General features: G+C 41.1%; 1 protein-coding gene across 3 annotated transcripts in view; it reads left to right on the top strand.

The window, feature by feature from the left end:
• The window catches only part of KALRN (kalirin RhoGEF kinase), a 721,333-nt gene that overhangs the window by 219,614 nt on the left and 486,429 nt on the right, over positions 1 to 15,290 (top strand). For all 3 annotated transcript variants that reach the window (XM_054575198.1, XM_054575190.1, XM_054575189.1), the window contains exon 3: positions 2,405 to 2,519. In XM_054575198.1, the coding sequence (XP_054431173.1) occupies positions 2,405 to 2,519 (115 nt within the window). The remainder of the gene's footprint in view (positions 1 to 2,404; positions 2,520 to 15,290) is intronic.

The raw sequence follows: 15,290 nt of genomic DNA, 5'->3' as shown, positions 1-15,290 counted from the left end.
CAACCTGTTTCCAGTGGCTTTTCCACATGAATGGCTTATCTTGGCCCATGCTTTAGATTTTCTTAAATTCTCTCAAACAAGCAGCATCTGGCTTTTCAGCAAGCTCATACCTCTTTCTAAGTTGCCCAGGCCTAACACTAGCACCAGTTGTCCTTGTTTCACAGCTTGGCCTTGCCTGGGCACCTCCAATCCCAGAACAAGTAGCAGCCATCTGCAGATCACTTTGTAGCTTATGCTGTGTGACCCCAGACAGAACACAGGTGGTGGCTGACCTCAGACATGCCAACAGCAGTCAAGGCTCAACTACAACAGAAGGATGCACACAGCCCACATGGTGGGCATACCTCAAGTACCAAGCTTGGGTAATGGGGGAGGCTGTTTCACTGAACCCTACAGGACATCTACTACATTAGTCCACTCTATCAAGCCTGGGAGATGTAGCAGCTCTATGTAATACAGTGAGGAGACAAAGAAACATGGCCCAAATGAAAGAACAGAACAAAACTCCAGAAAAAGAACTAAACAAAATGGAGACAAGTAAGCTACTAGATGCTGAGTTCAAAACGCTGGTTATAAGGATGCTCAAGGAACTTAGTGAGAACTTCAGCAGCATAAAACAGATCTAGTCACAAATGAAGGGTACACTAATTAAAACAAATAACAAGGTACAGGGAATCAAATCAGCAATTTGAAATATAAGAAAGCAAAAAACAACCAATCAGAACAGCAAGAAGAAAAATGAATCCAAAAAAATGAGGATAGTGTAAAGAGCCTCTGAGACAACTTCAAGCATACCAACATTTGCATCATGGGGTTGCTGGAAGGAGAAGAGAAAGAGTGAGAAGTTGGAAACCTATTTGAAAGAATAATGAAAGGAAACTTCCCTAACTTGGTGAAGGAGACAGACATACAAGCCCAGGAAGCACAGAGAGTGCCAAACAAGATGAGCCCAAAGAGGCCCACACCAAGACACATCACAATTAAAATGCCAAAGTTAAAGACAAAGTGAGACTCTCAAAAGGAGTAAGAAAAAAGCAACTAGTTACCTATAAGGGATCCCCCATAAGGCTGTCAGCTGATTTCTCAAAAGAAACTTTGCAGGCTATAAGGGATTGGCAAGAAATATTCAAAGTAACAAAAAGTAAGGAACTGCAACCAAGATTACCCCACAAAGCTATCATTTAGAATCAAAGGACAGATAAAGAGCTTCCCAGATAAGAAAAAGCTAAAGGAGTTCATCACCACGAAACCAGTATTATATGAAATATTAAAAGGTCTTCTTTAAGAAGAAGAGGACAATCAAAAATATGAACAATAAAATGACAATAAATACATATCTATCAACAACTGAATCTAAAAAACAAAATAAACAAGCAGAACAAAAACAGAATCATAGATAGAGAGAATGTTTTAATGGTTGCCAGACGGGAGGGGGGTCAGGAAGATAGGCAAAAAAGATGAGAGGATTAAGAAGTACAAATTGGTAGGTACAGAATAGTCATAGGTATGTAAAGTACAGCATAGGAAGTGGAGTAGCCAAAGAACATACATGCATGACTCATGGACATGGACAAAGGTATGGGGATTGCCTGAGGGAGTGGGGGTGCAGGGTGGAGAGAGGCAAAGGGGGGAAATTGGGGCAACTGTAATAGCATAATCAATAAAATATAATATTTAAAAAAGGAAACACACCTCTTTTCTATGAATCTAAAAACCTCCCAGCAATGATGCTCTTAAGACTTCTCACCATGGTAGTCAGTTACTCCTGAGCACTACATGACACAGAGCCCTGCAAAGAGAAATGAATAGAGGGTTAAATTTCCAAAGACCATAGCACTTACAGTGGCTTGTTTTCTCATTAAGAATACTTATATCATCCCTGGCTGGGTGGGTCAGTTGGTTGGAGTGTTGTCTCATACACCAAAATGTTGTGGGTTCGATCCTTGGTTGGGGCACATACAGGAGGCAACTGATTGATGTCTCTCTCTCTCTTTCTCTCTCTCTCTCTCTCTCCCTTCTTCTCTCTCTAAAGTCAATAAACATATCCTTGGGTGAAGATTAAAGAAAAATACTACCTTCATTATCATTTTACATTTGTAAAGGGCTTTACTTTTCAAAGTGTTTCCCCATGAGTCATTATCCATCTTTGCAGCAACCCATTAATGTGATCATTTTTATTTTCTTCTGCATTTTGCAGATGAGGTATCAGAGAAGTCAAAAGTCTTGCCCAACGTCACCCACGTTACCTGCATCCAAATTCCCTGTCCCTGTCTTAAGCAGTGACCAGATTTCTCTGGGAACCATATTCCTGCCTGATTCATCCAGCACGCAGATGAAACTCTTTCTCCTCTGCAACACACTTTCTGGCTGGTGTTCTCATACTCACATCTCTCCCTCTCTGCAGGGGGCCGTGATAAACGAGGTGGACCCATCCTGACCTTCCCTGCTCGCAGCAATCATGACAGAATAAGACAGGAAGACCTACGGAAACTCGTGACCTATTTGGCCAGCGTGCCAAGGTAAGATCTTCTCTCCCCCTCTGCAGGAGATGGGGGAGGCGATCTGGGCTGATGAAGGGAGTTGGAATGAGTCTCCATCCCTGTCAGAGGCCAGCATTGTTTCTGCCCTTGTAGTGGATTCTGATTATTCCTGGAATGTGATCAACCATTGTCCGTCTCATTTCCATTGTTATTTCTGGTATTCATATGAATGGAGTGGGAACTGGAAGTGGGAACTGTGGGCAGAGGTGAAGGTCCCAGGCTGAGAGGAGCAGGACAGGGCCTGGAACTGATGCGTGTGGCCTGGGGAGGAAGACTGGGAAGCTGCTCTTTATTTTGGGGAAATGGGGAGTGTAATCTGACTGATTACGCTCTGGCTTGTGTAATGGATTATTTTTTAAACCTGTGGCTGGTGAATATGTTTGTGGCTTTTGGAGTTTGGGTCAAATAACTCTACTTTTATCATTCATGAGGCAGCCTGCAGCTCAGTCTAGGTTATTTTCAATGAAGATAACAGTGCCAGCAAAAGGGATGAAAACTGGTTCTTGGGGAAAACAAACAAACAAACAAAAACAAAACAAAAAACCCAAACCACCCAACTTGTTCTTTTATGCACTAATCAGAGCTCTACATACAGTATATAAACAGATACATAGGATATTTGTAGTATTAAAATTTCAGTGGGTAGATGATTAAGGAAAAAAAGTATAGAAAAGTCTTTTGTGGTTAAGAAGTGAAGATAAAAAGGTTGAGAAACACTGGTTTCTGAATGTTTCTAGGTATTGCTGGCCATGGAGTTTGGTGGAGGGAGACATGCCAAGGACATGAAATATGTATATCATCTTTTGAGGAGGGAAAGAAAAAATATTTGCTTAATCAGAGAATCATAGAATGTAGGAGCCCTGAAAAGTAATCTAGGCAAATACGTGTTGTGGTCTGCTTAGAAAACAGGTCGGTATGGGAAGAGAGTTGCTTATGGGGTGTCAGTGGCAGAGTTTGGCTCAGAACTCAGCCCACAAGACTCATGCCCCAAGGCTCTCCCCATCCTTGTAGAGGCAAGAACTCTGTTCTCTGTCTCCGAATGGGGCTGGAGCCTGGCACGTGTTTGTTGTGGCAAGTTAAAAGTGGTGCCTGGGGCTTTCAGAATCTTCATCTTCATGTCTGTGCATTTTATTGGAGAACTAGTAAATTACAGAGAGCAGCTATATATTCAGCACTGTCTTTGCTGGACAACCTCGATAATCCTTGAATGTGTTGATTAAGTTCTTGAAGCCAGTGTCAGGTGAGGCAAGCACTGCATTCAAAAGAGCTACAGGGGAGAGAGATGTATAAGGACTGGAGAACGGTGGTGGGCAGGTGATAAAAGGGATTTAAGAGCAGTCATCAAATGCTTGGAAGGATGTTAAATAGAATGAGAAGTCCTGTGAAGTTCCAAGCAGAAGACTGTGAACAAATAGACATTGAATGTCTTTTTTTTTTTTTTTTTATGATGTCCACTGGGGACTAGAAAAAAGACAAAGGGTCTTAAGACCCAACAAAAGGAATTTGGGTAATAGTCAAAGAAGAACTTCTAAACTTTATACATAAGACTTTTGAAATGAAAATACAATACAAGACTTTTTTGTATAGGTCTTTATTCAGAAGAAATATTCCTGTCTGTCTTGGACATAAGGAGACGGACTAAATAACCCATGATTGATCTAGATAATTGAGCAATTTAGCCATCTAGGGACTAAGCAGTTTTAAAAGCACCTTTCCCTAGTACACTAACAGGCATAAAAAACAGGCATTTTCTAAATCAATTTACAAGAAAAGTTTTCATGGGGACCCGTAATGGATTCTCAGCTCTTTTAGAGCCAGAAGAAATTGGGATCCCTGGGGATCTGAAAGGTACATTTTTTTCTTTCTAGTATGTTTATCACCCCTCTGCAGCTAATGCATGCTCATCTTTTCTTTAGAATGGAAGGTAAAAGAATTGGAAGAACATTTTTCTTTATTCTGACTTGTTAAGCAGAGATGGGATAAAGCAGATTGGAAACAATTAAAGATTAGGAAAAGACTTCTGTTGGGTAAAGGGGAATGAAACCCAAGAGGGACTGAGAGGAAGGTCATGAAAAAGGAGAAACAGCACATTCTCACTGAAGGAATATACTAGATGCAGGCTCTCTGCTTCTCAGAGGGCAGTCACAAGTGTTGTATCTTGTGCTTCTGAGCACAGAGAAGGGTCTTCACAGGTTCTGGCAAGTGGGAGGCAAGAGTCTTGTTGTCACTTTCAGTGGGAAGAACTATTCAGAGATGCTTGCTGCCTCCCTCCTGAAGGGGCTTATGTTTACCAGGAATGTGAGTACCTGGCAGGCGCACCTTGTAGCTTCCTAATTCTGCTGGCTTCAAGTTCACCCATGACGACTGTTGGAAACAGAACCTGAAATAGAATTGTAGAGACAGGGAAGTCTGGGGAAGGAAACTGAAGAACTGAGCGAGTCAGATAGTGTTTGCAACTTTTCTCTTTACCCGTAGCTTTGGGAAAGAAAGGAAACTATGAAAATGAATAGCTAGATTAGGTGGATGATACTTATGGGAAGAAATTATCTATTTTGAGTCATGGCCCAGGAAGCTAAAAACAACAGGCCCCTTTGATGGTGGAGTGTGCTCTACAGACTGGTGTATTGATTAGCAGGCAACATTTGACCTTCATTTATTCATGTATTTATTCATTTTTAATTTAGAGTCTCTATATGCCAGTCAGATTGAGGGTTCATGGTAAGACGGAAGAGATCTTTTGAGAAAGTTAGGGAAAACCATAGGTATTTCCCTACCTGGTGCCGGATGAGTAACTGTAAAGGGCAATATAATATATGACTATTCTGGTAGCATAGGAGATGAACCAGCCAGCAGAAGACAAGCAAATAAGGACCAGTAAGTAATGAAAGAGGATCCTGAACTCTAAGGAACCAGTTATTTTGATGGCCATTGTGGGGCACCATTCTAGAATAGATTATTAAACAGATGGTAGAGATAATATAAAAATAAATGGGAAGAAAATAGTCCCACTATCCTCTGTGAAAACCAGGCCATGTCTGGACCACTGCATTCAACTCTGCAGCACTGAGCTCTGCAGTTGAAGGATTGAAGGATGTTTTCTGGAAGGAGTGAAAAATGGAAGAGGCAGGGGAGCTGCCCCAAAGAGCAGAGAATAGGCACAGTCTCTGTTGCATCAATGGGTAGAAGTTAGAGATCAGGGCACTGAAGTGAAGAAAGAAACTGCCCATGTGGGAGCTGTCCAGCAGTAATGCTTCTGCCTCTGGAGAAAGTGAGCTTCCTGTCACTAGAGACTGGATGACCTTCTGTTGGGGATGCTGTAGGAAGAATTCCTCCACTGGGCTGGAGGTTGGATTAGATCATTTCTAAGAAGTTTTCCTGCTCTGCTTTGTATGTTTATGTAATACTAGAAAAAACATACATCATAAAACCTAGGACCTCAAAACAAAATATAACTATTCTACTAACATACACTCCCTTTCTCGTGATCTAAATAAGTTAAGGCCTAGAATTTCACTTCAAATTTGTCTACATCTTAAATGCTAAGAAAATTGCTTTCTAGTCCCCTTGGACTAGATATATTTATTAACTATAATTTAACTATATATTTAATTAATTTATTTTTCCAAATACATTTGTCTCTCCTTTCCCCCCACCACTTCCTCCTGCTCCCTCCCCCCGCTCCCTCCCTCAATCCTTCTCCACTTTGGCTTTGTCCATGAGTCCTTGCTATATGTTCCTTGACTTTCCCCTTCCCTTCCTTTTCCTCCACCCACCCCTCCCTCCTTCCCTCTTGTCTCTGTTGGTTTTTTTTCCTTTCAGTGTTGCTGGTCTTATTTTCCTTGCATCTTTGTTTGTTGGTTAGGTTCCGCTTATAGGTGAGATCATATGGTATTTGTCTTTCGCCACCTGGCTTACTTCACTTAGCATAATGCTCTCTAGTTCCATCCATGCTGTCGCGAAGTGTAGTAGTTCTTTTTTTCTTTCTGTTGTGTAGTAGTACATTGTGTAAATGTACCATAATTTTTTGATCCAATCATCTACTGATGGGTATTTAGGTTGCTTCCAACACTGGACTATTGTAAATTGTGCTGCTATGAACATTGAGGTGCATAGGTTCTTTTGAATTGACATTTTGGAATTCTTAGGGTATAGTCCCAGCAGGGGAATCACTGGATCAGAAGGCAGTTCCATTTTCAGCTTTTTGAGGAAGTTCCTCAGTGCTTTCCACAATGGCTGCACCAGTCTGCATTCGCACCAACAGTGTACTAGGGTTCCCTCTTCTCCACAGCCTCGCCAGCACCTGTTGTTTGTTGATCTGTTTATGATGGCCATTCTGACCAGCATGAGGTGGTACCTCATGGTGGTTTTGATCTGCATTTCTCTGATGGCTAGTGATGCTGAGCATCCTTTCAAATGTCTCTGGGTCCTCTGTATCTCTTCCTTGGAAAAGCGTCTGCTCAGGTCCCTTGCCCATTTTTTGATTGGATCATTTATCTTCTTGGAGTAGAGTCATGGGTGTTCTTTATATGTATTTTGGAGATCGAACGTCTATCTGATGTATCATTAGCGAATATATTTTCCCATATGGTTGGCTCCCTTTTCATTTTGATGATGTTTTCTTTAGCCGTTCAGAAGCTTCTTATTTTGATGAGGTCCCACTTGTTTATTCTTTCCTTTATGTCCCTTGCTTTAGGAGACATGTCGGTGAAAAAATTGCTGCATGGGATATCTGAGAGTTTCCTGCCAGTGTTCTCCTCTAGGACTTTTATGGTGTTGCGACTTATATTTAAGTCTTTTATCCATCTTGAGTTTATTTTTGAGTATGGTGTCAGCTGATGATCATATTTCAATTTTTTGCATGTAGCTGTCCAGCTCTCCCAGTAGCATATGTTGAAGAGACTATTATTACTCCCTCCTATACTTCTGCCCCCTTTGTCAAATATTAGTTGCCCATATGGACTTGCACTTACTTCTGGGCTTTCTATTCTGTTCCACTGGTCTATGGGTCTGTTCTTGTGCCAGTACCAGATTGTTTTGAGTATAGTGGCTTTGTAGTATAGTTTGATGTCCGGTATTGTGATCCCTCCTACTTTGTTTTTCTTTCTCAAAATTGCTGCAGCTCTTTGGAGTCGTTTATGGTTCCATATAAATTTTTGAAATCTCTGTTCTGTTTCTGTGATATTAATACATCATTATGGGTAGCTTAATAGAGATTGCATTGAATCTATAAATTGCTTTGGGTAGTATGGACATTTTGATGATATTAATTCTTCCAATCCATGAGCACGGTATATGCTTCCATTTATTTGTGTCTTCCTTAATTTCTTTCTTCAATGTTGTATAGTTTTCTGCATACAGGTCTTTCACCTCCTTGGTTAAATTTATTCCCAAGTACTTTATTTTTCTTGTTGCTATATCGAATGGTATTATTTTTTCTGATTTCTTCTTCTATTTCATTGCTGGTGTACAAAAATGCCTTTGATTTCTGAATATTGACTTTGATCCTGCTCTTTTGCCAAATTCACTTATTAGATTGAGTAGTTTTTTGGTGGAGTCTACAGGGTTTTCTATGTACACTATCATGTCATCTGCAAACAATGATAGTTTTACTTCCTCCTTTCCAATTTAGATGCCTTTAATTTCTTTTTCTTGCCTGACCGCTGTGGCTAGGACTTCCAATACCATGTTGAAAAGAAGTGGTGAAAGTGGACATCCTTGTCATGTTCCCAATCTTAGTGGGAAAGCTTTTAGTTTTTGCCCTTTGAGTATGATGCTGGCTCTAGGTTTTTCATATATGGCCTTTATTACGTTGAGGAACGCCCCATTTATTCCCATTTTGCTGAGCGTTTTGATCATAAATGGGTACTGTACGTTATCGAATGCTTTTTCTGCATCTATCGAGATGATCATGTGGTTTCTGTCTTTCCTTTTGTTTATGTGATGTATTATGTTTATTGATTTGCGTATATTGAACCATCCCTGCATCCCTGAGATGAATCCCACTTGATCATGGTGGATGATATTTTCAATATATTGCTGGATGTGGTTTGCCAATATTTTGTTGAGGATTTTAGCATCTATGTTCATCAGCGAAATTGGCCTGTAGTTTTCTTTCTTTGTAGGGTCTTTATCTGGTTTTGGGATTAGGACGATGCTGGATTCATAAAAAGAATCTGAGAGTCTTACCTCCTCTTGGACTTTTTGGAATAGTCTGAGGACAGGGGTTTGTAAAATTCTCCTGTGAAACCGTCCGGCCCTGGGCTTTTGTGTGCCAGGAGTTTCTTGATTACTGCTTCAATTTCCCCAGCTGTTATCGGTCTGTTCAAGCTTTCTGTTTCTTCCTCACAGTGTTGGAAGATTATACTTTTCTAGAAATTTGTCCATTTCATTGAGGTTTTCAAATTTCTTGGCATATAATTGTTCATAGTAGTTTCTTACAATCCTTTGTATTTCTGTGGTATCAGTTGTTATTTCTCCTCTTTCATTTCTGATATTATTAATTTGGGTCTTCTCCCTTTTTTTCTTGATGAATCTGCTTAAAGACTTGTCAATTTAATTTATCTTTTCAGAGAACCAGCTCTTGGATTGGTCGATCTTTTGAATTGTTCTTTTCATCTCTATGTGATTCAGTTCTGCTCTGATCTTGATTATTTCCATCCTTCTACTTGCTCTGAGATTTATTTGTTGTTGTTTCTCCAGTTCTTGAAGTTGTAGTGTTAGGTCTTTTATTTGAAATGTTTCTATATTTTTTAGGTAAGCCTGTATTGCTATGAGCTTCCCTCTCAGGACTGCCTTTGCTGTGTCCCATAGGTTTTGGACTGTTGTCTGTTGATTTTCATTTGTTTCCAGAAATTTTTTGATTTCTTCTCTTATCTCCTTATTGGCCCATTCATTGTTTAATAGTCTACTGTTCAGTCTCCATGAGTTCGCAAGTTTTTGAAATTTCTCTTTGAGGATAATTTCCAGCTTCAAGCCCTTGTGGTCTGAGAAAAAGCTTGGCATTATTTCAGTTTTCCTAAATTTGCTGAGGCTTGCTTTGTTTCCTATCATATGGTCTATCTTTGAAAAAGTTCCATGTGCATTTGAAAAGTATGTGTATTATTCTTCTTTGGGATGTAAGGTTCTATATATGTCAGTTAAGTCCATTTGATTCAGTGTGTCATTCAGCTCCACAATATCCTTGTTGATGTTTTGGTTGGAAGATCTGTCCATTTTTGACAGTGGGGTGTTAAAATGCCCTACTATCAGTGTGCTGCTGTCTATATCTTTTTTGAAGTCATCCAAGATTTTCGTTATATATTTGGGTGCTCCTATATTGGGTGCATATAAGTTTACAATGTTGATGTCTTCTTGATGGATTCTTCCTTTAAGTATTATAAAGTGTCCTTCTGGGTCTCTTCTTATGGCCTTTGTTTTGAAATGTATTTTGTCTGATATAAGTATTGCTACCCATGCTTTCTTTTCTTTCCCATTTGTTTGGAATATTTTTTTCCATCCCTTTCCTTTTAATCTGTGTAGGTCTCTTGTTCTGAGGTGGGTCTCTTGTAGGCAGCATATGCGTGTGTCTTGTTTTCTTATCCATTCAGCTATCCTGTGTCTTTTGATTGGGGCATTTAGTCCATTTACATTGATAGTTATTACTGATAGACACCAATTCATTTCCTCTCTTTGTTCCTGTGTTGTTCTTCTTCTCGCTCTTTTTCTTCATCTTCTTAAACCAGTCCCTTTAGCATATGTTGTAGTGCTGGTTTGGTGGAGACATACTCTTTTAGCCTTCTTTTGTCTGGGAAACTCCTTATTTCACCTTCTATTTTAATTGAGAGCCTTGCTCGGTAGAGCAGCCTTGGATATAGGCCCTTACTTTCCATTCCTTGGAATATTTCTTGCCATTCCCTTCTGGCTTGTAGTGTTTCTGTTGAGAAGTCAGCTGCTAGTTGTATCGGGACTCCCTTGTATGTTACTCCTTACTTCTCCCTTGCTGCCTTTAGGATTCTCTCTTTGTCTTTGATATTTGCCGTTTTCATGATGATGTGTCTTGGAGTGGGCCTCCTTGGGTCCCTCTCTAATGGGGCCCTCTGTGCTTCCTGGATCCATGAGACCTTTTCTCTCCTCAAATTGGAAAAATTTTCCATCATTAATTTTTCAAACGGGTTCTCTATCCCTTGCTCCTTTTCTTCTCCTTCTGGTATCCCTATTATGTGGATATTATTGTATTTCAGTTGTCCTGCATTTCCCTAAACACCTCTTCATTATTTTTGAGTCTTTTTTTCCATTTCTTGCTCTTTCTTCCCAGAAGAAAGACAGTTTTTTCTGCCTTATCCTCCATCTCGCTGATTTGATCCTCGGCGTCATCTAGCCTGTTTTTTATTCTTTCTACTGTGTTCTTCAATTCAGAAATGGTATTCTTCATATCCTCTTGAGTCTCCTTGATAGTTTCTATGTCCTTTTCCAGGTTAATATAGTTTGCCATAAGTTCCTGATAGTTCCTCTGCAGTTTCTTATAGTCACCTTTGAGCTGGCTGAGCTCATTGAGCTTCCTTAGAGCCATTGTTTTGAATTCAATATCTGATAGTTCCCTTGCCTCTATTTCATTTAGCTCTCTCTGTGGGGATTCCTCCTTTCCCCTCATTTGGGGGGTAACTTCTTTTTCTTCCCATTTTTGTGAGTCTTTTTTTTTCTTCTGCTTCAATTGATATGTCTAGATTTCCTTTGTGGTTTAAATTTCTAAGGTAGTAGGCAGGTCATTTTATTTATTTATTTATTCTTTTGTTTTCTTTATGGGTCTGCCTCTGATGATGTCAGTTATTGACCCTATCTGACCTTGGGTCATTCGTTTGAGCCTTCCAGGAATCTACTGTGTGTGTCTGTCTCTTGTAATTGTCAGTCTGGCCACTCTGTCTTTATCTGTCAGGCTTAGGGTGGAGCAGTGCCTTCTGATGGCGGGTCGATCGTGTCCTCATAGGCTGCTGTCACTCATGGGAGTAATGTGCCTGAGCAATATGGAGAACGTGGACTGGGGGAGGATTCTCCACTGGGACTTCCTGGTTACACTTCCAGTTCTCTCCCCAACGCCTCTGTCCCCAGTCACTCCTCCAGGGTCTCTGGCAGCTCTGTGACCCCTTTGGCCAGGGATTTACTATTTCTGCAGACCACTCTGCACTCGCACGCCAGCCCACTCAAGCCTAGCTGGCCTGTTCAGGCACCTGCTGGCCCGCCCTGGCTCTGGCCTGCTCTCGCACACCTGCCAGCCACTGGTGAGCGCCCCTGGCTCTGGGCTGTTTAGGGCCATCTATTGTGTGCTTTCCCGCTTTGGGCACTTTGGGGGCGTGGCCTGCCTATGCAGAATGGAGACTATGGAATGGGGAGGGTGTCAGCTCCTCTGGGAATCCTGGCTAATCCTCCAGTTTTTTCCCCAACACCTACATCTCCAGTCTCCTCAAGGGTCCTCAAGGCTCCTCAAGGGTCTCTAGACAGCTATGTATCCCCTTTGGCCAGGGATCCTCTATTTTTTTCCAGCCAGTCTGCACTCAGTACCCAGCCCACACGCACACAAGCTGTGTGTGGAGTGCGCAAAAGGCAGGTTTATTGATTCACTTATGCCTGAGCCAGATGGTAGCTACAGAGTGGGAGGTGCGTTATCACCGGGGCTCCGCTGGGCCCCATCTCTATTCTCTTCACAAAGTTTTCCTCACCAATCTTTCCTCAGGCACCAGGCCACTCAGCTGCCACCTCTACCCAGAGATTAAGGAAGGCGGCTGCTACTGCAAATTTTTGCATTGGCCCTTTAAATGTCTCTTTGCATCTCCAGCTGCCTGTCTCTGGCAGAGAGCACCCCTGAGCTTTTCGGGGTTGTGTTTTTGTCTGTGCATTTTACTAGTTTCAGCTGCTGTATTCTACGGGTCCCTGTTTATGGTTCAGACCCTGTTCCCTCAGGGGGATCCAACTGGCCGTTTCAATATCCTTCTGGTGCTGGTGCACGTGGGTGCCCAACCCATTCTCTCGAGCCTCCACCGCACTTCTCACCCATTAGGATATATGAAAGTTGATTCCACTGTGTGTCCACAGCTCCAAGGCTCCTCTCCCTCTATCGTTCCATTGTTTTCCAGGTGATTTTTCCACTATTTAGTCGGAATTCCATTTTGTTCTTGGGTAGAGGTTCGCGTGACTCCCATTCACTCCTCCGCCATCTTTTTCCCTTCCTGAATTACTCTTTTGTGAGCCATCTTAGCCTGAGATGAGTCCTTTCCAACTTCCCTTTCTCATTCCTGATAAATTTGAGCATATACCTCCTGGGTCTTCTTCAAACTTTCTATCATTTTGTACTGTGGAATTATAGAATACTGGGGTAGAAAGATGCCCTAAATGTCTTCTAATTCAATTTCCTAAGAACTCTTCACTCAATTCAACAATTATTTATCAAATGCCTATGATGAGCTGGGGCATGGATAGGGATCTTGGTGAATTTTCATGTTATCTTTTCTCTCATCAGTTCTATACTTACGTAGCTTTTTTTGCTTTTCTGACTTGCTATCTGCTTGCAGTTAATTGTACATGAAATGAGTGGAAGGAAAATACTCAAATATAAGCAGCTGATGAATGTCCCTAGAAACTAAGAGACTGGACAGAAAATTGAGCCCAAGAGTAAACAATTGCCCAGTCAGAGCTCACATGTGGATAACCTACCCACAGCGATTATTGGGAGTTGACCATATACTTGAAGTAGAAATTTCTAAGTATCTACTAAGGAAATGCTGGGTTTTTTTTTTTTTTTCATTTTTTGCATTAAATTCCTCCTTTTCATCATCACTGTTATCCTGCTTTCTTATGATCATCTTTCTGCTGCGTCTAAGGGCACCTTTACCTCCTTTATGTATCTTTCATTTAACTCTGCTCTTAGCAGCGCAGCTTACATACTAAGTGTTCCAGCAAGGATTGCAGGTGTCTTATTGGTGAGACAAGATGACAGTAAATTAAGATGGGATGTTCTGCACAGCCAATCAAACCAAGGTGCCGATATTCAGTTTATTATTTAATAACATTTACTTTTTCTACTTTTAGCCAAAGATAAATTGGGCTTAGAGCCAGCACTATCTTTGTGCAGTATCACCAGAAAAATAGAAATAAGCAGAGAGAGCCAGAAAGTCAGTTAAAGGATGAGGAAATACCAACTGCAAGGATTTCCTCCACTATATTCAGCATGACAGAGCCGAAGCTATCCAACCTGTCACTGCTGAATGTGTTGTTTGTAAGGGTCTGTTGAGATGTGGTGTTGGCGTCCTCACCTTTGCTCCAGGATCATCAGTTAAAGGAGGATGCAGGAAATAGCGATGGGAAATTCAGAAAACGGTATCAATAAGAACATTGGCCTAAAACTTATACTGTTTTAATATGTATTTTTAATTTATTTTCCTGCTTATGTATAGAGAGTCTATCATTTCTATTACAGTTCCCACATTCTGTACAAATTTCTAAGCAATGTCAGTTAAGTGTCCCTACTGTTAGCTGTGCAGAACACAAACCCTAAAGAGCAAATAGTGTTCTACTGCACTGCTCAGGAACATAAATCACAACAGGAACTACTGTTGTTAGTGATCATCTTCCTTGGAGCCATGCACACCCTCACAGCAAAGGTAGAAGAAGAATGTTAAGATGGACTAAAAACATGGGGGTTCAGATCACAGCTCCACCCCTTCTCAGTCAGGAAACTCATGCCCCTTCAAACTGAGTCATCTCAGAAGAATTTAATGAAAGGACAGTTTACAGTGATGCAGGCAGGGAACAGGGAAATCAGCAAAATCTGAATTACCAAGTTATCCCAAGTCTAGAAACAGCAGAGAGGGGAGATGAAGTACTGGTCCTGAAGGAGCAATGTGAGGAGCAGTGCCTAGAAGCCAGAGGGAGGGAGCTGACAGGAGCTGTGGCCTTTGGTAGAGAGGTGCAGCCACTTGTGGCAATTCCATGATGAGGACAAGGGAAATTGATACTCTTATTTCACTGTCCTCCTATTCTCTGGCCTCCTATCACTGTCTGTCATTGTCTAAATGCAACTGAATCCAAGTGATGGGGTCCATGAGGGTCAGCCTCCCAGGGCATCAGGTAAAGGGGAGAAGACAGAGAATGGATTTGGAGGGGCAAATAGAAGATATTTGGCACAGGGTGAGACCTTGGGCATATTACTCAACAATTTTAGTCCAGTGTTCTGACTTTTAATTTGGGAGAAGAATATCCATATCACAAGTGTGTTGTGAAGAACTCATCTAGCCATCTCTCTGTAGCACCCAGGCACTCAATTCTTGTTTGTCTGCCTCCTCAAGCCTGCTTAATAATAATAATAACTATTATTATGAAGTATAAAAATAAAATGAACACCTGAGACCCCACCCCCAACTTCAGGAGCAGAATATTACCTCTGCTCTTCAAGCTACCTGTGACTCCTTCCCACCTGAATCCCCTTTCCATTCCCCTGAAATATCCTCTATTCTGAGTTTTATATTTACCTTTCTGTTACTTTTTTGGTATAGTTAACCACATGTTTTCATAAACAACATATTGTTTAGTTTTGCTTGATTTTGAGCTTTATAAAAATTGTATTATGTCAATTATGTCATATGTAGTTTTCAGTGATTTTTTTGAACTGTTATGGTATGCAACAACATGGAGGAATCTTCAAAGAGATTTACTTTTGAGAGGGGGAAAAAAGCACTTAATGATTCCTACTTCTGGAACTGATCTAGTAAGTCATTATTATTT

The sequence above is a fragment of the Pteronotus mesoamericanus genome, unplaced genomic scaffold (genome assembly GCF_021234165.1).
Source record: "Pteronotus mesoamericanus isolate MK-2021 breed Mesoamerican mustached bat unplaced genomic scaffold, CSHL_Meso_final contig_27, whole genome shotgun sequence".
Lineage (NCBI taxonomy): Eukaryota > Metazoa > Chordata > Mammalia > Chiroptera > Mormoopidae > Pteronotus > Pteronotus mesoamericanus.
This window is presented reverse-complemented; position numbering and strand designations above follow the sequence as displayed.